General features: G+C 43.8%; 2 protein-coding genes across 6 annotated transcripts in view; both read left to right on the top strand.

The window, feature by feature from the left end:
* MYT1 (myelin transcription factor 1) overlaps positions 1-4,118 on the top strand; it is a 54,803-nt gene extending 50,685 nt beyond the window's left edge. For all 4 annotated transcript variants that reach the window (XM_072350340.1, XM_072350338.1, XM_072350339.1 and 1 more), the window contains 2 exons: positions 10-153; positions 1,760-4,118. In XM_072350340.1, the coding sequence (XP_072206441.1) occupies positions 10-153; positions 1,760-1,900 (285 nt within the window). In that variant the 3' untranslated portion in view covers positions 1,901-4,118. The remainder of the gene's footprint in view (positions 1-9; positions 154-1,759) is intronic.
* A 9,139-nt stretch (positions 4,119-13,257) lies between these two features.
* On the top strand, positions 13,258-24,738 carry PCMTD2 (protein-L-isoaspartate (D-aspartate) O-methyltransferase domain containing 2). 2 transcript variants are annotated; one of them, XM_072350088.1, is made up of 6 exons: positions 13,258-13,369; positions 15,218-15,457; positions 16,935-17,037; positions 18,032-18,203; positions 19,141-19,264; positions 20,362-24,738. In XM_072350088.1, the coding sequence occupies exons 4-6, from the start codon at positions 18,150-18,152 to the stop codon at positions 20,742-20,744; spliced, it is 561 nt and encodes a 186-aa protein (XP_072206189.1). In that variant the 5' UTR covers positions 13,258-13,369; positions 15,218-15,457; positions 16,935-17,037; positions 18,032-18,149; the 3' UTR covers positions 20,745-24,738. The 2 variants fall into 2 exon arrangements, with proteins under 2 accessions (XP_072206189.1, XP_072206188.1); XM_072350087.1 differs by having other exon boundaries at positions 13,295-13,369; positions 15,218-15,551.
* Positions 24,739-25,228: the final 490 nt, after the last annotated feature.

Here is a 25,228-nt window from a genome sequence, read left to right as displayed (position 1 = left end):
ACTCCGCAGATCTCCAGCATGGAGAAGAACCTGAAGAACATTGAGGAGGAAAACAAGATCATAGAGGAGCAAAACGAAGCCCTGTTCCTGGAGCTCTCAGGGTTGAGCCAGGCTCTAATCCAAAGTCTTGCCAATATCCGCCTTCCGCACCTGGTAAGAAACTTGGGCAGTGTTCAGCCCCAATTGTTGCGATCAGGGGAGCCGCGCAAGATCTGGCTCATGATAAGGCTCACATACAATTAAAGAGCAGGAGAATTTCTCTATACATACCTACATGTCCTTTATAAAATCAGTGCTTTTGCCTTATCTCGAAGCTTGCATTGTATCTCCCTTTTGTTGTCGTTTTCTGCTGATCTCCCTTTGTGTCTATTATTCTGTCTCATTACATCTGGGAGTATTATCATGAAATAGGAAACTTTATCAAGGGCATCCAGTGCCTTTTAGGCTAAGACAGCACAAGTGGAGATCAGGAGGGATTGGATTTCAACGTCAGAAAGATCTTACAGCTCCCATTATTATGCAGGTAGTTTCAATTCAGTTTTGAATAGCTGGCAGCCAAAGAATGGCATTCTTAAAGAGAGTGTATTTTGTTTAATTTAACAAGGTCTAACAGCCCACAGCGTGTTACCACAGAGTTACTGCAAAATGAAAAGGCTGCATTAAAATAGCAAAACCACAAAAGGCTATTAATTACCTTCGCTCTATTCCCAGGAATGTAATTACTGTTGTCAAAAACAGGTGTGTGCAGGGGGGGCTGCGTGCTGGTTGGGAAGCTGTCCTCTTACAAGTCATAGCGACCATCACCATGATCAAGAGGAACAAGCTTTTGATTTCTTCTTTTTTTTCTGCCATCGTATTTTTGGGAATCCTTTTCATTGGGGTTGGTGTTTAAATTCAGGCTGGTTGGAGACGTGCCATGCTCCAGCAGAGCTGTTTTGGACACTATTCACCCAGCTGCTTGACTGGCACAGAATGGCTCACCAAGTGCTTTATTTTTTATTTGGTAAAGTATTTGATGCATAGAGGTCAAATCAATTGTTCAGCAAATATTTTTTACAACGTTTCAGGCAACTCTGATTAAATAAGGCCCACAAGGCTTGTATGCTCATTTTATCCTGGTCTTTTTCTTCTTCCTCCTTGTTTCCTTTTTCCCTGCTGACCCTGAGATAGATGTTTGCTAGGTTTCAATCATGCCCCTCCAAAGCACAGTGCAGACCTGATCATGAGGTGCTGGCTCCCGCCCTACCCTCGCCTTTCATTTCCTCCATGATGCTCCAGCGCTCCCTGCCTCCTCTTGTCCTCCAACCTTTCATTTCCATGCCTCAGTCCACCCTCCAGTCAAGCTGTCTGCACACACTTAACCTGATGCTATTGATAGTTTCATGTGGCCAATGCATAAAATCAAGCAACCAGTGAAGATTTTGCAGGGTTACATGGGTTCTTTGTGTCCAACACCATGCACAAAGAACCTCTGATGCTGAGACCTTTGACTGTTGATACAATTAATTGCAAAGAAACATCTCAGAGAGTGGTGAGGCACTGACACAGGCTGCCCAGAGAAGCTGTGGATGCCCCATCCCTGGAGGCATTCAAGGCCAGGTTGGATGGGGACCTGGGCAGCCTGATCTGGTGGGAGGCAACCAGCCCATGGCAGAGCATTGGAACCAGATGATCCTCAAGGTCCCTTCCAACCAAAGCCATCCTGTGTTTCTCTCCCTGCTCTACTACTAATGTTTCTGCTTGGCTTTTCTGACTGCAGGAGCCCATTAGTGAGCAGAACTTTGATGCATATGTGAACACGCTGACTGACATGTACACCAACCAGGAGTGCTACCAGAACCCAGAGAACAAGGACCTGCTGGAGAGCATCAAACAAGCCGTCAAGGGCATCCAAGTTTAGTGCCCAGCAATGGGGATGGGTGGGCGAGTGGACTGTAAGATGGAACTTTCCCTCCGAGTATTCAGGTTTACAAGTTATAAAACTTGTTTCATGAATGAAAAACAAAACAAAACAAAAAAAAAGCAAAACAAAACAAAAAAAAACACACAAGGACCAAAATATAACCAAGAGGCCATTTCTGAGACGTGGAACTGATCGAACTCAGTGTTCTCGTTTACTTAACTTTGGACCTTCTTGAGAAAAGTGGGATTTTTCTACCTGGACCATGAGGTAGACCAGGATGGAAGGTCAAATTCTTCATGGGCTGTGGGGCTTGGCAGCTGGTGAAGAGCAGGTGTCTCTCATGAGTTGTCATGCTTTTGCAGACTTGATCCAAGGGTTAAAACGTCACAAGAACAGGGTTTTGTCTGATCCAAGACTAGCGTATGACTGGCTTAAACCCTCATGTTGTCTATGGTCGTATGTCCAGATTACCTACTCACCCATGAATTATGTTATATGTTGCTATAAGTGCTGGAGCTGCAAGCTACCTGTAAATCTGAACCTGTGCTGGGCCTCCCAACCCCAGGTTTTCAGATATCCACTGGGCATGGGAACTCTTAAGTATTATAAAGTAGCTTATTTTTATTTTCTGAAAGAAATCTGAAGAGCAGTTCTGGATCTCCAGTGGAAAGCGCAATGGAAAAAAGGTTCTCAGGGAAGCTTTTGGAGTTTGCAACTACAGTATTCCTTTGTCTGTCTTAAATATGAGAATAGCTATTATGAATAGGCCAATACCAGATATTTCATACAGAAGAATTCTTAATGTGTCATGGTCCGGTGTTTATGATTTTTTGGAAGTCTGTTTGATGACAGTTCTGGTTCTTTTCATTATTGTGATCATCCTTACAGTGGCGCAGTATTGCCAGTCCAGAGATCATACATCAATGCCAGAGAACGTTTGAGATTGCGATGAGCTAAAAAAGAAAGAAAACAAGCAAAAACGAAAACCAACAGAAAGGGATGTTAATTGATGGCCAGCCAAGTGCTTACCTTAATGTAAATCAGTGGTTGAATTCTTGCAGATATCCACAAGGCGATGGGTTTTTCTTGGTTTGGTGTTTTCTGTGTTTTGTGCAAAATCACAGCAAAGGCACCATTCTGGAGGAAAAAAGAAAAAGGAAAAGGAAAAGAAAAAGAAAGCATTCAGGTATTGGATATTGTTCCAAAGAAGCATTCTGTAACCTCGGTACGCACAAACCAGCTGGTGGAGTGGAGGTGTGACCCAAGGAAATGAAGGAGAGAAACCCCTTTGGAGTCCCAACATGGGTGTGTTGGCTCCCTGCATGGCTCCTGGTGGCAGTGAGTAGGATTTGTGTGGCCGATGCTAAAGGCGAAGCTGTGGTGTCATTTTGAGCCCAATACTGCAGATAATTAGGGTGCAATCCGTGATTTGGAGAGGTCAGTGGGGAGCTTCCCATTGACTACAGCAGGTGTGGGGAGCAGTGTGGCTTGGGTTGGTTCCCGTTGGGAAGTGCCATGCTGAGCCATTGGCAGGATCAGGCTCCATGAGTTCACCCATTTTAGAACCCATTCCAAGTGCAAAAATGAATACAAAAGAAAGGGGAAAAAAAAGACAAACAAACAAACGATGATAATTTGAGGTGTTAAAAACACGATGTTCTTAACATGTAAATAGAGTCCAAATTGATTGTGACTGCAATTCACTTAGTATTTAAAAGTAGAGAAATTGCACTTCCTGGAAGAAAGAGAGGGGGGAAAAGAAAAACAACAAAAAAGTAGTTAGTTTAATTATCCTGTAAATTATTTAATTTTGGCAAGATGTATGTAATTTATATTGACTACACCTTACGTTACCTTTTTTTTCTATTTATTTACCTTTTTTTATTTATTAATTTTATACTTACTTTAAACTGGACGCCGCACCGTTGGAGAAATAAACAAACAAAAACCAAACACACACACACACACACACACACAAAGATAAAAGAAGCAAAGAAATCAAAGATAGAAATTAAACCTTTTGACCATTAAAAAAAAAAAGGATATTCCCCAAAAAATATATATTAAAAAAAAAAAAGAAAAAAAAAAGAGAGAGAGAGAAAAAAAACCCGCTATCTACAACTCCTACTTGGAATTTTGATGCAACCGAGTTATTTTTTATATATTTTGTTATTTATTCTTTTAACGACGGGAATTTTTTTAAAGATATTTTATAACTGAGACATTTTTGATAATTTTTTGGTTTGGTTTTTTTGCCGGGGTTTGGGGTTAACCTGGGGGGGGGGGGAGGTAAGAGAGGTTTTGTCAGCTTTTCTTTTTCTTTTACGTTCGTATCGTTTCAGGCACTGATAACAGGAGATGAGAATTCTGTATTTATTATTTATTTAATATTTAAGTCGGGTTGGGGGGAAGGGGGAGGGAGGGGAGGGAGGGGTTGAAACGAACCGTGCTCTTGTTGTATATTTATTTTGTTGTTTGTGTGTCGGTTACGTGATGACTGAGTACTCGTTTATGTGAAGGAATACTGTTAATATTTAAATAATAAAGAGTCGATTGAAAGTTATAGCAGGCTACATGTTATTCTGTGAGAACGAATACTGTGATCTACTTTCCTCAGGAAATGTATTTTGCAGACAGAACTTCCTTATGTACTGGCAGGGTTATTTCATAATAAAACCCAGTTCTGTTTGTGACTTTAGTTCCTATGGTCTTTCTTCGAGCTGCTGCCAATGTCCCCAACGTGTGCCATGCGGAGCTGTGGTGCTAAGCAAGGAGCTGCCATTGGCAGCATGCATGCTTTCACCTTCTGGATTTACTCAGAAAATTACAATCATTAATCTTGGAGATTTAGCTGGGAAAGATGCTGGGAAGAGGTTCTTTTTCTGGCTGGGTTTAGCAGGTGTGGTGGGGATGGGTTGGTGATTGGACTTGGTGGTCTTAGAGGTCTTTTCCAACCTTAATGATTCTATGATTCCTTCACATCTGTTTTCCTGCCTGCAATGCTCTCAGGTTGTCCTGCTCAAATTGCAGAGCTTCTTCACTGCAGGAAGAGTTTCCTTCTGTAGCAACGCAGGGCGTTCATCACCGCTCGCTTTGTTGGAGCTGGCATTCTGAAGCCAACACAATTTTGGCTTAGCTTCGCTAGAATTGGAGCTTCTAAGTTGAAATAAGGTAACTCACACAAAGGCCATTCAGAGCTGAGGGAGATGGGTTAAATGGGAATTTTAAGTAGATCAGTCACTGAGAAACTTATTAACGGGGCTAAAACTTCCTGGTGTCCCTGGGGGAGGCACTTGCTGCAGGTCATGGAGGAGGAGGTGGCCTTGCTGCTGGGGCACAGACATGAAAAGGTGGAGTGAAATGGGGGCAGAAGGGCGAGAACTGCAGCCAGGAACCCTCAGAGCAAACTTCTGTGATCAAAGAGGATTCTTGAAAGTCTTTCCTTCAACACATACACAGCCACTGGGTGTTCGCTGGCAGTTTTTTCTTGGTTGGGTGTCTGTAAGCTGCAGGCTCTGGAGGGCCCTTCCTAGGGCTGAATGACTTGCAGAGCTCAGGACAGGCTCATGGGGATGGTGGAGGAGAGGACATGCCCCCTGCAGCAGCAGGGATGCTTCTGCTTCATGCATGTGGATTTATAGGGTGGTGGAGGAGAGGATGGAATCCTATTCCCTTCACAAATGGCTGCATATCTTAAATGGGGGAAGCACGCAGACTTGTGCGATGGTTCATCCAAAGTGACTGGCATGGTTTACTTCTGAAGGGCACATCACTGAGTGTGTGTGGTGTGTGTTGGGGAGGGGCCAGGGGGGCTGACAGACTTTGCACCACCAAGCAGTTCATTGTGCCAGTGTTTGATTATGATGATAGAGCTACCAGGCCCGCTCACTTGTCCTTTCCTAACGAATTGGCTGTGCTGCATAATAGAGCGGTTAGATTCATGTTAAATTGCAGCTCTGGGAGCCATCACTGTGAGATGTTATCTTCTCTGAACTGGCGTCCTTTATTGCAGGGAAGGGAATTGAATGGGTTTAAGATGGTACACTGTAAGTTTATAGGTGTGCTTAGGAGAGCTCTTCAGCCTTTTCCAGCAAGTGGAAAGTGAGAGCTGGGTGGCAGAGGAGAGCAGGACTTTCACTTCAAGGATGCAAGTGGAAAGATACTTGAGCTTGGTTCTTTCTATAAATCATTGGTTGTTGTATAAATCACTGACCAATGTGTGTGTCTTTTGGCCTTGCCGGATACCACTGTTAATTGTTAAAAGCTGCTCATGACCTATCCCTCCATTCTTCTGCTCAAGTGGTGCCTTCCATTTGCCAGCGTTCACTCAGCTGCGCCTTGAAAGCCATGGGCTGCAATGAGGATTTGCAGGTGGGAGCAGAGAGTTTCTTTGCCAGCCTTGTTCTTTCTTCCTAATTGTCTCCATCCTTTTCATAGGGCTCCTCTGGGTGATGTCTCAGGCCCGGTCACTCTTGCTGTGGGGACACCTCCTTCTCCAATTGGTTCTCTATTGGGGACAGAAAGCAACCATGCTCTACAGGGCTGCCATTTGGCACTGAATTTGGCCCTAGAAGATGGAGATAAGACCAGGGAGAAATTCAGTGTGCTGGGGAGGCAGTATGAAGGGCTCTGCCCTGCACTTGTTAATATACTTGATTCCCCTACACTTTTATGACAAAATACATCCTGAAACGACCTCCCGCTTTGTGCAGAAGGGCTTGTGGGACCTTCAGACAAATAGCTCTCGTTATTCCAGATGCCTTCATCCCCTTCTTTCAATGGGATGAGTAAATCACCAATTGTTGTAAAAATGGTAGTATCAGATTTAAAGACGTTTTCATCCCTGTCAGCTAGGAAGTATAACAACCATCAAAGTCTGCACTCATTTATGTAACTGCAACAGTCTTTTGTTTGAATGTCAGTGGTTATCTGGGATGCTCTGCAGAACAGTGAGCCATAAAGGGACAACGAAAGGACATGCGATCTGCATGAGCTCCAGGGCCAGCACCAAGGCTCAGAGCACACAAGGAGGAGCCTGGCCACACTGATGTTTGATGCCTGATGCCACAGCCCATATTGAAGCCAGGATGTGCCAAAGCTTTTCTCTTCATCTTTCTACTCACAGTGAGTCCTGGGATCCACCCCAACTAACATAAGTAATGACCAACCATAGACCTAAATATGGGCTAACCTGGACTTTGCTCCAGTTCAATTGCACTGGCCTCAGGGGACCTGATTTTGGCCTGAGGCTCAAGCTCAAGGATCAGCTCCTTAGATTTTGCCATTTGCTAGAGGGCCCCTTCTTGGGCTTCAGCATTTAATAATCCATCCCAACCATGCTGGGAGTGTTTAGCAATTAAATAACATAAATCCTGAAGCTAGATTAATAAACAGTCTAGGCTGTCTAGAGCAGTCTGCAGCGTGGAGAGAGAAAACTGTAAAATATTTATTACTGGGTTGGGGATGAAGTCATTAATTTAATAACTGCACGTTGCTTTCTTCTTACAGTTATTAGCAGTCTGGAGGTTACAGAAGATTAGGTGAGAAACCCATTGCCTCCCACTGAGAGGAGCCTTTCCCATGAAAGCCAGAGCCCAGCTCCCATCTGTCACCCCATTCCATTTGGAGGTGGTGAATATATTACTGTGCCGCTCAGAGAACTAAAACAAAACCAAATTTCTGCTGGCCACATGGCAACCCTCCACGAAATTTAATGAGGACGCTGCCCTTTGTGTGCTGGGCCACTTCCAACAGCTGTAGAGATGAAGGCAGGAAGATCTTGGCTGTCGCTCACGGTAGTGATGCCTTCGAGCACCAAAGCTTTGCTGCCTGAGATCGTGTGACACCGACAGCAATGTCAGTGCCTCCCTTCCCTCTGATTTCTCAGTGGGTCTTCGCCTTTTCAGGAGAGGGAACAAGAGCATTATTTCGGTCCCTGCTGTGATCTGATATTGGGGAGCTTCCAGAACTTGAACATCAGCATCCTCTTTAGAGTGATTATGGATGGAGCCCTCTGATGAGCTTGCTCCCCCACTGACAACTGCAATTCATGGTGATGCTGCAGCAGAAGTCAGGCAAGGGATGAGGAAGGGCACCTGTTGGTACATTCCTGGCAGAATTTGTCATCATTTCACTGGGGAAAAAGCAAAGAGCTTTCATCTCCACACAGTGCCTGGGGGAACGCAGGGTGTGATGCTGCTGCCAGCTGCTAATGCTCCTTTGCTGACTGCAGAGGTAACCAAATCGCCTACATAACTTAATCGAATCATTAGTCTGCTTTGGACAACAAATAAAATTCAAACAGGCATGTTCTATGAGCATGGGATGCAGAACAGAGGCTGTGTGCACACAGAGATATGGGGGCAGGCACCCAGTCCAGCTGCAGCCTCCTTGGGAAGATTGGCTCCAGAAGAACTGGGTACCCATCCTTGTCCTTGTCACTGTGGGAGGCAGAAGCCTCAGAGCACAACAGGGTGCTGCAGGGCTCCTGGCCAGCTCTGTCCCAGGCACAACATTGCCAAAGCAGAAACGAGTGGGAGCCCTGAGTGAGCATCTGAAAGAAGAATGAGAGGTCAACAGGAAGAGGTGGGAGCCAGTACTGAAGGGTAAGGATGGTGAAAGGCATCCACATGTCCCAGAGCAATGACAAGCATCTGTAGACCAGCAGCGATGGTGTATGGGAAATCACAGCCTGAACCTCTGATTAATCAGCTGAGCGCTGGGTCAGCTACTGGAACACAGGTGAGAGTAATGTAGCTGTGCTCCTGGAAGTGGTGGAGCTCGACTCCACCTCCTCTAAGACCTCATTTAAGGGCTGACCACCACTGAGGCAGCATCTCTTGGAGATTGCTCCCCAGTGGAGACTGCCCCAGCTTCTCCAGCCAAGACATTGACATTGGTGAGTTCTCCTTTGCATATAACCTTTGAATATTTACCATCATCTTTATTAACATCTTTGTATTACCCATCCCTTTCAGATGGACACTGACTTTCAGCTTGCACCATTTGGAGTGACTGTCTTTCCGCTAGGAGTGCAATGAGGACCAAGTCACCTTGTTTTCAGGTCATTTGCGACTAATCCGGTTCACTCAAATTATGCTTGGTGACCACCCAGAGGAGAAAAAATATAACATCCCTGAAACAAATGTTTTGGTATTTCCACAGAGAAGGTGCTCACTTGAGGTTTGTGGGCAGCTTTGGTCCAAAACTCACTCTCAAGGCACTGCAGATGGGAAGGTCTGGATCGATGTTATGCTATGGCTTACTGACATCAGCCTGTGCTTTAGCACTGAGTGTGCTTTTAGTGGTACCTGAAGCAGGACAGGATAGGCACAGAGAAAAGGAAAAGGCTTGTGCCTTTCATTTCTCTTATCAATGCCGCCATTCAGTTCCGCTCCATATTGTCAGCCGTTATCACAATGAGCCAAGAAAGTGCACAGCTTCAGCCAGGAGGAAAAAAAGAACAGGTGAAATTCTGATGTTGTCAGCTAAAATAGCTTCCAGATGAGCTCTGCCCACAAAAGAAGCACCACTGGAATGAGTTAGTTGCTACGTTTTACATTTGCTCCTCATCCTTCCTCTGGGCTTCTAACTCAAAGTGGAGTCCTGACATTGCAAAGCACTGATAGAATTAGTCTCCCACAAACTGCTCACTGGGGCTTGTTAGCTCAATTGTTAATGCTAAATTCTTATCAGAGCCACCTAAAAGAACATTAATCAAGAAAGGCTGAACTCCCTGCCTGGGTCACAGAAATTTAATTAAACCCCAAATAAAACTGGAAAATCATTTTGAAAAGAGATGAATGCAAAAAACGGTTTTCATCATTTAACTCTGCATCTTCGTAGTTCAAACCCTCACCCGTGATTTCAAAGAGAGTTTTGCTGGTCCAAAGGCCGGTTGGGGGGGGGGGGGGGGGGGGGAGGGGAGGGGGAAAGCAGCTGATTCTCATCCAGTGGAAATGGAAAACACAAAAACACTGATTACAGCCTGCTAAGCACCAGGACCCACAGATGTAAAGGAGCACAAAGCCCATCCAAGTTAAACACTAATCCTTTAGAGTAAGACTGTGTTATGTTCGTGGGTTTGTATCTGCTTTCCTTTTGCTGTGCAAAAGGACTCAGGCAACTGAGTGGTGTCAGTGCATGTAGTGCCATTAGACTTTGTGGGAGATACCGTGGGCAGTTCTGGGACCCGTCTTTGGGAAAACAATGTATTTATCCTTGAACAGGTGCAGGGAAAGACTGGCAGGGTGATTAGTAGAACAGAGAACCTGCCTTAGGACAGGAGATTAAAAGAGCTTGGCTTGTTTAGCCTAGAAAAACAAAGGTTAAGAGGGGATATGATTACTCTTCACAAACGCATTCAGGGTGGGAAGAAGGGGAATGATTTAAGTTAGAGGATAATGCAAGTGGGAGATCAAATGAGGTGCACCTTGGCCAGGAATAAATTCCCATCAGAAATATGAAGATGTTTTCCTATTGCTGGAGGAGGGAGGAAAGTCTGGGGAAGGTCAGACAGCTGGGCAACCTCCGAGGTTTGTAAGGGATGGAGCAATTCTCTGCTCTGTGTCCCCAGCCGCAGGGAATTTAGTGATGAATTTTCACCATCAAAGATGGTGCAGCCAGGAGGCTGCTGGCTGCTCTCTTTCCTATGACCATGCAGGACTACATAGCAGCTCTGCCTTCAGTTCTGACATCTCAGCTAAGTGAGATGAATCCATGTCTTTATGAGTCCTTTTTCCAAGAGGCGGTGGTTATGCACAGGGCAATACAGTGCAAATCAAGACATATGTTCTTCCTCTTGGTTCAGCAATTACTCACAGAGCCCTTTGATGAAGTGAGGCTAGAGGGAAGCTTTAGGACACACGCACGTACGCTTTCTGCATAGGCAGAAGGATCCATGGTGATCAGCTGCTGCTGTGCTCAGTGGTAATAGTGTAGATCTGTATGTCCCCATGCATTTACATGCATGCATATGTATGTATGTATGCATATATATGGATAGTCTTCTGAGCGTGGTACAGTGCCAAGGTGTCTAGAAAAGGCAACAGAACATAGTTTGAAAAATTAAAGAAGATTTAAAAAAAAAGAAAGGAAATGGTGAAAACATAACCATATAATCCTATGATTTAATGCTCCAGCTCTTAATTTATGGGACTCATCCCGTCACTCACAAATTGCCCCACTGATCTAAATGGTAATCTGCATTGCAAAGCTGCGTGTCAGTGCAGCTGGAGATCAGCATGATGGCCCCTGGCTTGCATGCTAAACGTCATTTTTTCCTGTTTGCTCTTTCAGATGGATAAAAACATCCCGTTTTAACCGATCATCACCCAGGTGAATTCCAAAAGTTACATCACCGATCCCGCTGGCGAGGCTGGCAGTCGTGCCCGTTGTGCTGGGGACACCTGGCGGTGTGAGGCTGGCAGATGCTGTGTGTGCCAGCCCAGTGTACTCAGACCCTGCTTTCCTCATCCCACTTGGATCTGCCTGCTCTCAGAAGCACCTAGGGCTGTGCAAGCCGGGGGCTGGATAGCAAAGCCCCCAGTGAGCCACAAGGACGAAGGGAAGGTCTAAACAAAGCACAGGAAAAGGAGCAGCACAAGGAATCAGCAACTGCAGCAGACCTGGTAAGTCATGAAGGACACAAGGAGCTGCATTAGGGTAGGGTCAGGGCTCTCAAACAGGCTCCCCACAGCAGTTTTGACCCAGCTTTTAGCATTTTATTTTTGTGCAAAAAACAAAACAACACAAAACAAAACACAAAACAAACCTCAAACCCAAACAAGCTGCTTTATTTTATTTTTTTTTTCAAGCAACTCTGCTGGGAAAAGGAGCAGATGCTGAATGGAATCATATGTGTATAGAGTTTGTCTCTTCTGCATTTGCAGATTTCAACTGCGTTGCTATTATGCTTGAGTGCTTTTCTTATTAAACAAGACGAAGCAAGCACAATCAACGTGTCCTGTTTTGGTTGAATCAGCAAGGAGGAGTTTCAGTGCTCGCTCCACAAATAATCCCATTCTCCCAGACAGCTGTCTTCTGCGAAATGAAAGTGCAGACATCTACAGTATTACCCAGTGCCTGTTAGCATGGAGCCCGCTGTTATCATGTTAATGAAGGGAGCTGAGATAATCACCTTAACGCATAAATACATCTCTGATGCTGATTCACTTTCTTCCTCTTTGAGCCTCATTTACCAGGGCAATCTCTTCTTTTTTCCCCCACTGTAGTCTTGTTGTGTCTGGAAGGATGGCTTTTCTTTCCTTCTGTCTTTCTTTCCTTCTCTCTTTCTTTCTTTCTCTCTTTCTTTCTTTCTCTCTTTCTTTCTTTCTTTCTCTCTTTCTTTCTTTCTCTCTTTCTTTCTTTCTCTCTTTCTTTCTTTCTCTCTTTCTTTCTTTCTCTCTTTCTTTCTTTCTCTCTTTCTTTCTCTCTTCCTTCCTGCCTTCCTGCCTTCCTTCCTGCCTTCCTTCCTGCCTTCCTTCCTGCCTTCCTTCCTGCCTTCCTTCCTGCCTTCCTTCCTGCCTTCCTTCCTGCCTTCTCTCTTTCCTTCCTGCCTTCCCCCCTCCCCCCCTTCCTCTCTTCCTTCCTCTCTTTCTTCCTCTCTTCCTTCCTCTCTTTCTCTCTCTCTTTCTTTCCTTTCTTTTCTTTCTTTCCTTTCTTTCTCCACACACACAAATAACCTTTAGAAAACATAAGCAATCTCCTTGCCTAGATGTGGTTCACCCTTATCATTTTGCTGCCATACTCAGGACCAAATCCTGGATCGAGAGCCATAGGCAGACAGTTTTGCCCTATCTGCAGCCTTAGAGGTCGCACATCCCATAGTCTCAGCTGACACTATGGGCCACTTGTAGATGAAGAGACACACAACATTAGAGGATAACTTGTCTTGTCCTGAGGTGGGTGATAGGAACCACCTCTCCCCAGGGTCTTCTCAGTCTTTGCCATACTGCTCATACTGCTTACAAGAACTAAAGGAGCCGCATGGCTGCATGTAATCCAAATCATCAGTCTGATGCTCGGGAAGATGCAAGGGGACAGGGATCTTTTTACTGTACAACTGGTGTGTCAGCTATGTGGCAGACCCAGTCTGAACCCAGGCCTGCTCTGTTCAGCCATAACCCTCATGTCCGACCCGGCAGCCCCGTATGTAGGTTCCACACATAGACAGGACCCTTATACAACCCCAGCCTGCACTCAGCGAACCAGCACGGTTCCCCCCCCGCAGCAGCACAGCGCTTTCCCCGCCAGCTCACAGTGGTACCGCCCAAGCAGCCCCCTCCCCCATAGCACTCAGCGGTGCGCTCCCTCTCTCACACCCCCCTTTCCCAACGCGATGGTGCGTGCCACGCATGCGCAGTGCGCGGCCTGCTCTCAGCGGGGTTGTGTTTACAGCTGCGGAGCGCAGCGGGCAGAGCTGGGCCGGGAGCCGAGCGGGCAGAGCTGGGCCGCTCTGCCGCCCAGGTACGGCTCAGTGGGGGGCGAGGATCCTTATTTAGGGGGTGATGTCAGAGCTGAGGGCAGCCCCGAATAGGCGAAGAACTGCGCTTTTGTGTGTTGCTCTGAGAGCGGCTTTGTTTTTGCTGCTCTGTTTGAGGCGTGTGAGGGAGGCCGTTCTGTGGGGGGGGGGGGGGTTGGTTGTGAAGATGGCAGAGGGCCGCTGTGGTGCTGTTAGGCCGCTCGGTGCCCCGCTTGTGTTGTCAGCTGCTTCGTGCCTGCTCGCGTTGTTTTGCTTTCCCAGCGTGCAACGTGCAGCTGGGTAGTGCAAGGGAATCGAGATGGAAAGGTTTGTTAAAGGTAACGCCTACCCATTGCTGTGTGTTCCCAGTTCCAAGCTGGGAAAGGCAAGGATGGGCATAGAAGATGTGGCATCACCCAAAGTGGAGTGTAGGTAAACCACCGTCTGCAATAAAACACGCGTTCTGTTGCTTCAGTGACACCTGTTGTGTGTGCATTGGGCTCATTACAGAGCATCTGCTGCTCAGAAAGCTGAGCTGAAACCGGGTCAGACCTGTTGTCCCAGTGGGGATTGCGTACACGGGGAAGAATTGGCTTGGGATCCCAAGTGCTGCACTGCTAAAAGGCTTTATTTTTATGCGTTTAAAGCTGACGGGGCCGATTTTAATAACAAAAGCAGAAAAAGAGCAACAAGTGCAAATGCTTAATGTATTAAACAACAGGAGAAGTCGGGGGAATAGCTTCAGGAAAGAGTATTTGGATGCGGAGTATTACAGCAAGTGTATACTGCCCACAGGCAGACCCAGCCCTCCAAGTGTGGCTGCATCAAGTCCATGTGTATGTAAGAAGAGAAGCAAGAATTGGCTGATGAACCCACCTACGTTTTAAATTGGCTGTGAAACCGATAGAGCACCATTTTTTTCTTCTTCTTAATGGGGGTTCAAAGGGAAAGAAGGTTGGAATAATTTGGAGTTATCAGTTCTATGTTCTTGTCCCCTCGTATTTTCCTCTGTAAAACCCTACAGCTGTCTTCCTGCCTGAAGCACGTGCTCACATGTGGTCTCTTGCATAGTCAAGCAGACAACTCGCTTCTCTTTTGCCCATGCCTGGGGGGTGGGTCTGGGTTTGTTGGCTGGTGATCATAGAGAAAGTGTTTGTAATTCTTAAGTCTGTGTCACTGAAGTGCTTTCAAACTGGGGATTAGCTCACTTAAGACTTAGGAGGACCTAAGAAATTCCATTGGCTTCGGTGGAAATTCTCCCTGCAGTTGCAGTCTGTATCATGGTTCTTCACCTGAGCTCCGAAGATGAGTTGTGTGAAGGTTCATTTGCTAAGGAAAGCAAGCTGTACCAATAATTAGGTCAGAGATTGTAACCTCTGCAAACCCTCAGTCCTGATGTTTCCTTTGAACGTGCAGCTTGAGGTTTTCTGTTTCTCTCAGCCTGTCTCTTGATTTCCTCTTGGTACGTTAGGAAATAGTCTATGTGTGGCAAGAAGTCTGACTGGCAAAGCCAGACTGAACTTATTGCTTGGATTTGCCATGTTGAATAACCAACGAGCGCAACAGCTAAAGTAATCCCCTATGTAAAAACGTTCATGCAGGTAGCATGTCAGTATCATCTGAAAACAGCCATCTAAATTCTCTGTTGTAATTTTCCCTACTGGTGTCAGGTACTAGATAGCAGATCTGCTCTATTTTCTTCATGCTTTGGTTGGCTGGGGGTGGTAGTAATGAGTTTTTTTTATTGCTGCTTGTTGACCTTCAGATACGTACAGGAGTCTCACAAAGAATATGCAGCAGCATAGCTTAGCTCAGATGCGTTCTCTGTACCTCATCTTCTCTTTATTCTTCAGTTTTTAGTGCTTACACGAAGGTTGAAGATGGGAGGTGCAGTAAGTGCAGGAGAAGACAACGATGAGTTAATTGATAACCTGAAGGAGGCACAATATATCCGGACAGAGCTGGTAGAGCAGGCATTCCGTGCCATTGATCGAGCAGACTACTACTTGGAGGAGTTCAAAGACAATGCCTACAAGGACTTGGCGTGGAAGCATGGAAATATTCATCTTTCAGCACCCTGCATTTACTCTGAGGTGATGGAAGCTTTGGATCTGCAGCCAGGGCTGTCATTTTTGAATCTTGGCAGTGGCACTGGCTATCTGAGTTCTATGGTTGGACTCATCTTGGGTAAATAACTTTTCCATCGTGCTAACTATTTTCATATAGGTTTTTGTTGTGGGATTGTGTGGCTTTTGGTTTGCTAAAGAAAGCCTTGAAATTAGGAAAGAAGCATTCCTCAAGTAATGAAACAAACTGATATCTAGCAAAGTAAAGAATGCATTGATTCATCTGGTTGATTTATCAGGATTTCATGCAGACTTCTTTCTGGAACTGGATGGTGTCCAGGTTTCTGTGGCAAGTTGGAGCAGGTGACAGTGCAGTTACACAGGTGACTCTCATGGATTCCTGCAGGACTGAGCATAAACTTTGGTTTCTTGCTGCTTGAGCAAGAGCCCAGCTCAAGACTTCAGGAGCAGGAATTGTTTTTTAAACTAGGTTTGAGCATGCCCAGAGAAACCACTGACTATAACTGCTCATTGCCTTGTTGTTTGGGTTTTTTTATGCTGTCCTTTCTAGACTGTAACATATCCAACATCCAGTTTGGGCTCTTATCAATACGTAGGTGGGGAGTAGAATGTGTGGAAGCATAGTCAATGCATCAGAACTGGTTTTGTGATCTCCTCTGCAGTAGGTACAAAGCATCTAAGTAATATTGTACAATAGCAGTTTGCCCTAAAGCATTTCTGAAGTCAGTGTTTGTGCTGCTTCTGGCTGCCAGGATAGATAAATGGCTATGGGGTATGTACTATCCTCTTGTGGGGGTGTCAGGAATTTTTAGCTGCTGGGATGTTTCTTGTCAGGATAGAGCCCAATTTCTCCATCCCAGGGTCTTTTATGGAGTCACATTTGTGGTTTTCTGCTAGATTTGTTGAGATTACTTTGGTTGCCAATATGTTACCCTGGGAGTTAAGGCTTCCTTCTGGAAAGATTATCAATCAGTTATGAATATAAAAAGCATGAGTGCTGAATAACGTCTATATGTTTCTAATTTATTGCTGTTGTTAATTGAGGTACAACATATGGTCATTGTTCCTAATTTCTTTGACAAGGAGACCTGTAGCATATTGGAAAGGGGGTATAAAACAATGTAAAGATTTCAGAAGGATTTATTAAAATGTACACTCTATTGCTCTACACCTTAGTTTTCCCCCCACGTGATCAGCTTTAGAGCAACAGTGTTTCTTCACTGTCAGTGATTCCCAACTACAATGGACTTTCCTGTTTAGTTAAGACTGAAGATTCAAAGTGAATGGTGCAAAACACCCTTGCTTACTGTCAGAAATGGAGTGTAGAGTTGTATTTCCCATTGTATTAGCAAGATACCTGACCCTACACAAGCACTGACTGGCTGCCACTTCTGATACAGGAAGTAAGCAAAACTGTGTTAGTTCTGCTGCATTTTGTGTTGCCCGTTAGCATTACTTGTCGTCCTTTCTTTTACATTTTCAGGTCCTTTTGGTGTTAACCATGGTGTGGAGCTTCATTCTGATGTGATTGAATATGCAAAGCAGAAATTGGACTTCTTCATCAAAACAAGTGACAGCTTTGACAAGTAAGAGTTCGGAATGGCCATTTAGTTCCATTTTATGTGCTTGGCTTTAGTTGCGGCAGCTCTGGATTCAGGGTAATCTGAGGATTCTGGCGCCTTAGGATTGTTGAGCTGCAGTGTGTGACCTTCTAAGCTCATATGTGTTATGGAGGAGTTTTAGAAACAGCTGTAGTGTTCCTAACAGCAGTTCTGATGTGACAGAGCTTGGAAGAAGCTGAAAACAGTTACTTATTTTACAATGCAATTACAGGTAACAACTTGGAAACTGCAAGTGACAGTAATAATTATGCTTGTGATCTGTGAGTTACCAGAAGAAAATGAACTGATGTTGGTAGTGACCTAATATGTTTAGTATCAGAAGAAAAATGGTATCTTAAAACAAAAAGGTATTTTTATAATGATTAAGTTAGCACTAAAGCTGCTTGGGAATTGATTTATGTTCTCCCTTACAACATCTATTCTGCTGCTGTCAAAGTTAATAACTTTCTAGCAGCATAACCATTGCCAAAAGCAACCTCAGCAGTAAAAGTTGTAGCTGTCTCATTTTTGGATCTTTCTCACAGTTTGTTCAAACATGAAAGGAAAGCATCTCTGGCTACTTGAAAGTTGTCCTGTTGTGGGAGGAAGAAAATTAAAGTCTTCAGTGATGGAATTCCAACTACTCAGTTCTGTGCTGTTCCTGCAGTACTGAAAAGCTGCTGATAAGAGCCATCTTTTCTTGATGCTGGCAGCGCACTGAAATTTTTCTGCCTGGAAGGTGCTTGCACATAGATGACTCCTTGCTTCCCAGGTTCATGTTGCTATTGTTTGAACAGGGAAGGCTTTTCTTCTCTCTCTGGGCAGACAGATGCAAAGCAAAAGACAGCTGAATTCAGAAATCACCATGACTAAAATGAAATTTCAGAACCACAAAAGTAATTCATTAATTCACTCGCTAAATTGCCATATTCTTGTGTGATATGCATTTTCTTGGTGTGTGTTTTTTCTGTTGTTTTAGATTCGAGTTTTGTGAGCCATCTTTTGTTACTGGAAACTGTTTAGAGATTTCCCCAGACTGCACTCAGTATGACCGCGTTTACTGCGGCGCTGGAGTTCAGAAGGAACATGAAGACTACATGAAGAACCTCTTGAAAGTTGGGGGAATTCTCGTCATGCCCCTCGAAGAGAAGGTTGAGTACCTTTCTGCCTATTTTTCAGTCATTATTAATTCTGATCTCAGCGTAGTCAGTAAGTCTTCCTTTAGTTTTTCAGCAGTGATTTGGCAAATGGCAAGAGGCATTTGGTGCACCAGTTTTCATTCAGAATGGAAGCAGTACTCTGCCCGCTTTCTAGTGTTTAAGTTCTACCATGATATTCATAGCAAGTGCTGATCTTTTTGTTGTTAACAGCAACTTTATTTCCTCGCTGCAGCGAAGTGTAAGAAGGCTTTGTTCAAGTTGTATAATCTAGTATTGTGCTTATGACAAAGTACAAGGTTGCTTTTAGAAGGTTTTATGTTCTAACTGGCTTATGAAAGAGCTTGTAAGTTGTCTCTGTTTACAAGTGTCAGTGGTTTTTAGTAAACTGCGAGTTACTTCCCTGTCTGCAAACTCAGTATGGTGATTCAGGTGATCAGTTTTGGTGTAAAGTTGGGTTTTGTAATAAACTTGAACGGTCAAGATGTTAGATATCTGATGTTCTGATTCCTGCAAAGTAGCTGGGGTCAACAGCACAGAGCTTCTTCTCATTAAGATGCATTAGTAGAAGATTTAAGTTGTAACAGAAATTCAGTGAGTTGAAGACTTCCTTCAAGAGAGTGGATGTTTATCTGAGACTGATGTATTGTCTTACTGGTTGCCTGTTCTGATTCAGAACTGGGGGAGAACTGGAAAGCAGGGTAACCCAAACTGCCAGTGCACATATTGCTTTGGGCAAAGCTACTTGGGGCTCATTCCATCAGGAGGTCTGAATTTTCTGGAGGAAAACAAGTGTTTCCTATTATTACTTAACTTTTTACTGTAGTATTTTGTAGTATCGTATCCACTGGTAGAGTTGCTTGTTCATTTTCTGCTTAGAAATCTGACTGTATTTCACACAAAGGACAATGATCTCCTTGTTTTGGTTTAGTTAACTAAGATAACTCGTACTGGTCCTTCTGCCTGGGAAACCAAGAAGATTCTTGCTGTTTCTTTTGCTCCTTTGATTCAGCCCAACCACACGGATTCAGGAAAATCAAGGCTTGTCCACTTGCGTGAGTACAAACATTCTTGGCTATGGGCGGAGGGGGGCACCAATTTCCATGGTTCTTGGGCACTGTGCTGTGGGTGATAAAGAATGCACAAATGGTACCTGTGAACAAATGTTATCCCACCCCAAACAAGTCAGAATTATCCTCAGCCTGGAACACTTGAGGGATCTAAACTGTATGGTTTTTGATTAGCTGTTTGCGGTGCAGTTGTGTGCTGTGGCCCCAATCTTCAGATTAAGACTTTGGTGTAAAGCGGCCTCTTAAGAACACGCAAAGACAAAGATACTCATAAAGAGATTAGTCAGGCTTTGTTCTTATTCTGGAAAGGTGTCTTTGTGTGACAAAAAGCAGCTCAGTAAGTGGTCTGTACAGTACCATAAAGTCCCCTAAGTCTGCATTTGAGCTTGCTTTGTATGGTGCCTTTGTAGGCAGACATGCGTTGATGCTATATAGGCTGTGTTGTGAATTTACATACTGGCAGCAAATAAGCATAGAAAAATGAAGTCTTCCAAACTATTAATGTGGGAGGGTTTTTTTTAACACAGTAAATTATTGTATGTTTCTAAAATTACTTTTACCAAATGGTTTCCAGCCAGTCTTCACCCACCAAGTCTGAAACAGCTTTTGATGAGCAGAAATAGTACTTATGTTTTATAAATGAAGAACTTGGCAAAGCTGAAATAAATTCACAATAGGCAATTTAATTTCTGGATGAATTGAAGAGACTTCAGGTCTAGATATCTACAGTAGGAAAATATCTGGGTTATTAAGTAGTCACAGTATTGGTAACTAAGTCAACGTTCTTATAATCTCTGAGATGGGTATCTTAAAATAATTGTGAGGACTTGACATCAAAATACGAAACTCTTCTTTCATCCCATTCTTTTCTCTCCAGTTAATGAGAGAAATGCATAATTAAATTTTGTTTGGAAAGCTACAATTCAGTTTACCGGAGTTGACAGGAATTGAATAGAGCTGTTTCTGTAATCGCAGCAGGGAATTCGAGTGGCCTGATTTAATTTGAGCAAATGCAGCTTTTCCTAGGAGTGCTCTTGAGGAGAGTTTCTCCGTATCTGTTGATGGTTTTTGTTTTGTTTTAGCCCCTGTGGCAGTTCGCAGCCTCCAGGATCTGGCTCGAATAGCCATCCGAGGAACCATTAAAAAAATTATACATCAAGAAACAATGAGCAAAAATGGAAATGGCCTCAAGAACCCCCCTAGATTTAAACGAAGACGTGTGCGTCGCCGGCGCATGGAAACTATTGTTTTCTTGGACAAAGAAGTCTTTGCCAGTCGGATCTCCAACCCGTCGGATGATAACAACAACTGTGAGGAGACTGAGGATGAGAGACGAGAAGAGGAAGAAACGAAACCTTCTGAACTAAAGCCAGATCCCCCTGTAAACTTTCTGAGAGAAAAGGTCTTGAGTCTGCCTTTGCCTGATCCCTTGAAATATTACCTGCTTTATTACAGGGAAAAGTAATTTCCTTCTACAATATGGGAAGTAGGCAGAAAATAAAATACTACTTAGGGCTTGACAAATGTATACCACTTGCTTGCCTGCTAATATGACCACCCAAGGCAGTAGGCTGATTGGGGAATGTGGCTGCTGTATACTTAAACATTATAGCTTTTATTTTTTTTTTTTTTTGTTTTAAGTTTCCTCTTTTCTTCTCGGTTGTGTGCTATAGTTTTATTCTACAGCAGGGATTCCTTAGGTAGCAAGTTGGTGAAGCACTTGGCTGCTTACAGAATGGAGGATTGAATTCCCTGAAACTAACTGCACAGAGATGGCTGCTCTACTGAATTGCAGTTTTTAAATGTTCTTAGATTCTTAAGCAGTTCCCCAAAGACCTTTGCTGTCTGTGCTCTCTCCCGCTCTACCTGCCATGTGTTTACCATGGTGTGTGTTCAGTGGAGGATGAAGGTTACTAGCAAAAGCTGACCTGGCAAATCTTTTTCTTCCAGAAAACAAAAGCACAGCATTTACAGAAAAGAAGTTCTGGTGTGACTCTTGAGGTGTCCAGATTTTTGAACGCAGAAGGAAGGCATCAGCTCCCTTTTGGTTGGTCTCAGCTTTGCTTTTAAATTACATACTGATTTTCAGTAAAAGGTAGAAATGTTCAACAGAATATTGGTTTTCTTGATGGGAAACACCAGTTCTAGAGTACTGCATGTGAAGTCTTGTTGTTTTTTTTAAAGCAGTGGAGTCAGGTGAGGAGTAGTGAAGCTGATGAGCCTTGACAGGATGCTCAAATGTTCAAGGTCGTGACTGTTGTCTCCAGAGGTGTTTACAGAGTGATCCTGAATGGGGAAGAGGGTAGGGAGGAGATGGGCAGCAGAGATGGTGAATACCAGCTGGGAAAGCAGAATCTGCAGGTTTTGCAGTGATGTATGAACTAAAATCTGCTTGACTGGAGTGGAGGGCAGAGTTCTAGCCTGGACATGGTTTATATCCTGGGAAATGAGGCAAACGGTTCTGTGGAGGATATGTGGAAACTCTGGAACACCAAACTGATGCAGTTCTAACTTAGGTGTTCCTGTGTGCACCCTTGTCATAGCAGGGTGGCTGGAATGCAGCTTGTATACACGTAGTCCACATACAGTAAGTGGAATAAGGTTGTCTTGGTAGATTGTTTTATTACTGCAACAAAGAAATAGCTGCTTTAACAGACTTGCATCTATGGGCAGAAGAACAGTGCAGTTTTACGGGTGTGGACTTTTAGTTTTTATTCCTGAGTCTTCCTGTGATACTGATGGGAGGAGATTCCACGTGTGGGAGGGGAAGTTGATTTGCTTCGGCCTATCTGAGAAGTCTGCATAGACCAGCATAGCCTGGAAGGAAACCCTCGAGCTCATACTGATGTGTAGTACTCCTACAGCTGAGGGTAAAAACAGAAAGCATGACGACAAAAAAACCCTTAGTAGGTAATGAAGTTATGAAAGATGTTACCCCATCAGAAGCATTTACATTGGTATCACCTTGATATCAGTTTTGTCTCCTCAGTTCCTGAGGAGGAATGAATAAGACTTGCCAAAAAAGAAATGCTGGATATTGATATAGTGGTGTTGAGTTGCACAATGTAATGATAGGTAGAGTTTCAAAGTTCAGCGCAGCTTGAAAAATACACGGATTACTCTTAAGTATCTCAACACAAGCTGGAGAATTTTTCCTTGTTTAATGGGCTTTTCTTTCTTTGAGATTATTATCTGGTAGGTGTGGTGTGGCAGGTGGCCGCATGGTGTGAAGCACTTGTAGGCTGTTTTGCCTGTAGTGCCCACAAGCTGTCGAATCATCTTTCTTGCTCCTGTGTTTTTCATTGGTTTATTTTGAGCTGATGGCTTCCTGGGTAAACTTCAAGCACCCATCTCAGGCATCTGGCAACCACAAGGAGATTCTGTCTGCAGATGAAGATCCTGAGTGTGACGATTAATGGAGGTATAATAGAATCTGCATAAAGTTTTCCTTGCGCTTCCTCAAAGGCTGTCATCTCTGTGTTTGTTAGCTGTTTCTTTAGAATAACTGCCATACCAGGCGTGCACTTTTCTGTGTGGTGGCACAACTTCCATGCCTCTGTATATTCAAGGTGCATTTTGCTTCTGGCTGGCAGGTCATTCTTCAGTTTATTAATGGCAGAACTTTTCATGGATGTCTTAAAGAAGTTACTTTGAAAACTGGCATCTGAAGTTCAGGTTGTGCTAATGAACCTGGCTGAGATTCTGTTAACATTGGCCAGTTGAGGGAGAACATCTTTTGTTTAGCCTTGTGTCGTTATTTTAACCATTTCCCACTTAGCAGATTTTCACCAGCTTTGCCTTTGTGTCACACCTGCTGGATTTTTTGCAGTATTCTGTTTTTCCTGGATGAGGTCGAGTAAATAAATATATATATATGCACAAAATATGTTCTCGGTTGTCCCCTTGCCAAAAAAAAAAAAGCCCCCCATATCCAAACAAACTCATAATAGCAGTTTTCTATGTACTATAGTTGTGAAATAGCATTGCTTATAGTGTGTAAAGGAAGGGGAACCGTAAATGCATTTTCCCTTTGCACAAGAACTTGTACTGTAGTTTTTGTATGTGTTCTTAATAATTATGGCATCGCTGTTGGTTGTTTTTGTGTGTGGTCTGTAAGCTGTCTAGGAATTTTACTGCATTGACCTGTTTCTTTTATAGTCTTTGCTTTATTTGTGTGTGACTCCATTTAGGTTTAGACAGCGCAGTAAACTTGCAAAAAAGAAATGGACTTCAAGCTGCTTTAATCACCAGTGTGTAAGCTGAAAAAATCTCTGTATGGGAATGGATTGAATTGGCCCGAGGCACACGAAAGTGGTAAAACTTTCTTTAATGGGTGTTTCTGTATCAATAAATTCAGTAAAGACTTTTTAGCCTTCTTAATGTGGCTTTGCATCATGTTGTGATGAGAACACTTTGTAGTTAAGTACTGATTTCCATAATTGAAGGATAAGACACTAAATGCTGGTTCAGAGCACTTGATCATATGGTGCAGGTGCATAGTTTTTTTAGATGACCTCCTCATAATATAATCAAAAGAAACCTGCCCAGCCGATGATTTCCAGGCCTTTATGTAATGGAGTTGTGCAAGATATATTTCAGATTTAGCATACACAGCACTGGTCTGGATTTTAATGGGATTCTTAATGAGTGAGTTCGCTTACCTGGCTGATAGGTTTATAGAGAGCAGAGGTATCAAGAGCTCACTTAGTCTGTTTCTCTGTTTCCAGATGTGTTCTCTAAACCAAATGTGACAAGACCTTGTTTAATGCATTCTCAATCACCTCCGTTGTTGCAACTGCTCTCTTGCGTCCTGTGCTGTGATTTAGTTCTCAATTAATACCAATTTTAGGAGCTTGTTTCAAGGCTTCCTTTTTCACTAGTGCTGAGAATAGTACTTTGACTCCGGCTGTAACAGGGAACTGTTCATGACAGCAAATCCAGCTGTTACTAATAGAGTGTATCTGTTGACCTTTATTCCATGTGATAGATAAATATAGACTGTTTCTTCCTGTTGTCTGTGTATACGATAATGTCCTTTTACAAGCTATAAAATGAGAATGGTTCCTGCTTTGGAAAGCTGCAGGTGTGTTGTATCAGTAGTACCAAGATGAAATTTGTCAAGACAGGTAATGTTTATGTTCACTTCATAGTAAAATATACATCTCAGTTCCCTGGGATGTGATGAAAGTCTTCAGGAGGTGTACTCTGAAATCTTTCTGTGGGACAGAAGTGGTAGATGAAGACAATACAGGGATGTTAAAAGCAAAACAACCCCCAAATTGTGCTGTGTTAGTGTGAAAGTCTTCCTAGCACAGGCTAGAAATACTTGAGCAAGGGGCACAAGCAGGAACGTTCAGTCCTGTTGTTTAGGAGTTAACTTTCGGCTCTTGTTCAGTTGCACACTCCTTTTTAAACAATTTGTCATGTTAATGCAAAATAAAATGAACTAATGGATGTGTAAAGGAAGTGTGATTGGTGGTGCTTCATAGCATCTCACAGGCATCTCATTTGTCATGGAGGGAGGATAAGCAAAGCAGGAAAGGTATCCCCTGACTTCAAGCAAAGATCTGCTTCTAAGCAGATTCAGGGTTGCAGAACTTGTATTTTTGCACTCCAGTTGTTCCCATTATGTTCACGTGGCTGTTGTTAAATCTGCTGACTTTACTAATTATCCAGATCTCCCAGAACACATGAACACACATCAGTCCTTCCAGAAGCTGCCACCAACTGCGTGACAACCTGAGCAAAGATTACAGACTGTCAATAGAAGTGTGACTGATGAGTAGCACAGCTCTCCAATTAGCAATGCAAATAAACCTGGAAGGGGAATCCTTTTGTATTTGCAGGTGGGTTAGTTTATGCTGTGGCGCATCACTGAAGGCAGAATCTGTGAGCTGCCCCTGTGTGCCACAGAAGGTGGTGATTGTTCATGTAAGAGCAGGTTGGGTG

Source organism: Excalfactoria chinensis, chromosome 15 (assembly GCF_039878825.1).
Source record: "Excalfactoria chinensis isolate bCotChi1 chromosome 15, bCotChi1.hap2, whole genome shotgun sequence".
NCBI classification, from domain to species: Eukaryota; Metazoa; Chordata; class Aves; order Galliformes; family Phasianidae; genus Excalfactoria; species Excalfactoria chinensis.
This window is presented reverse-complemented; position numbering and strand designations above follow the sequence as displayed.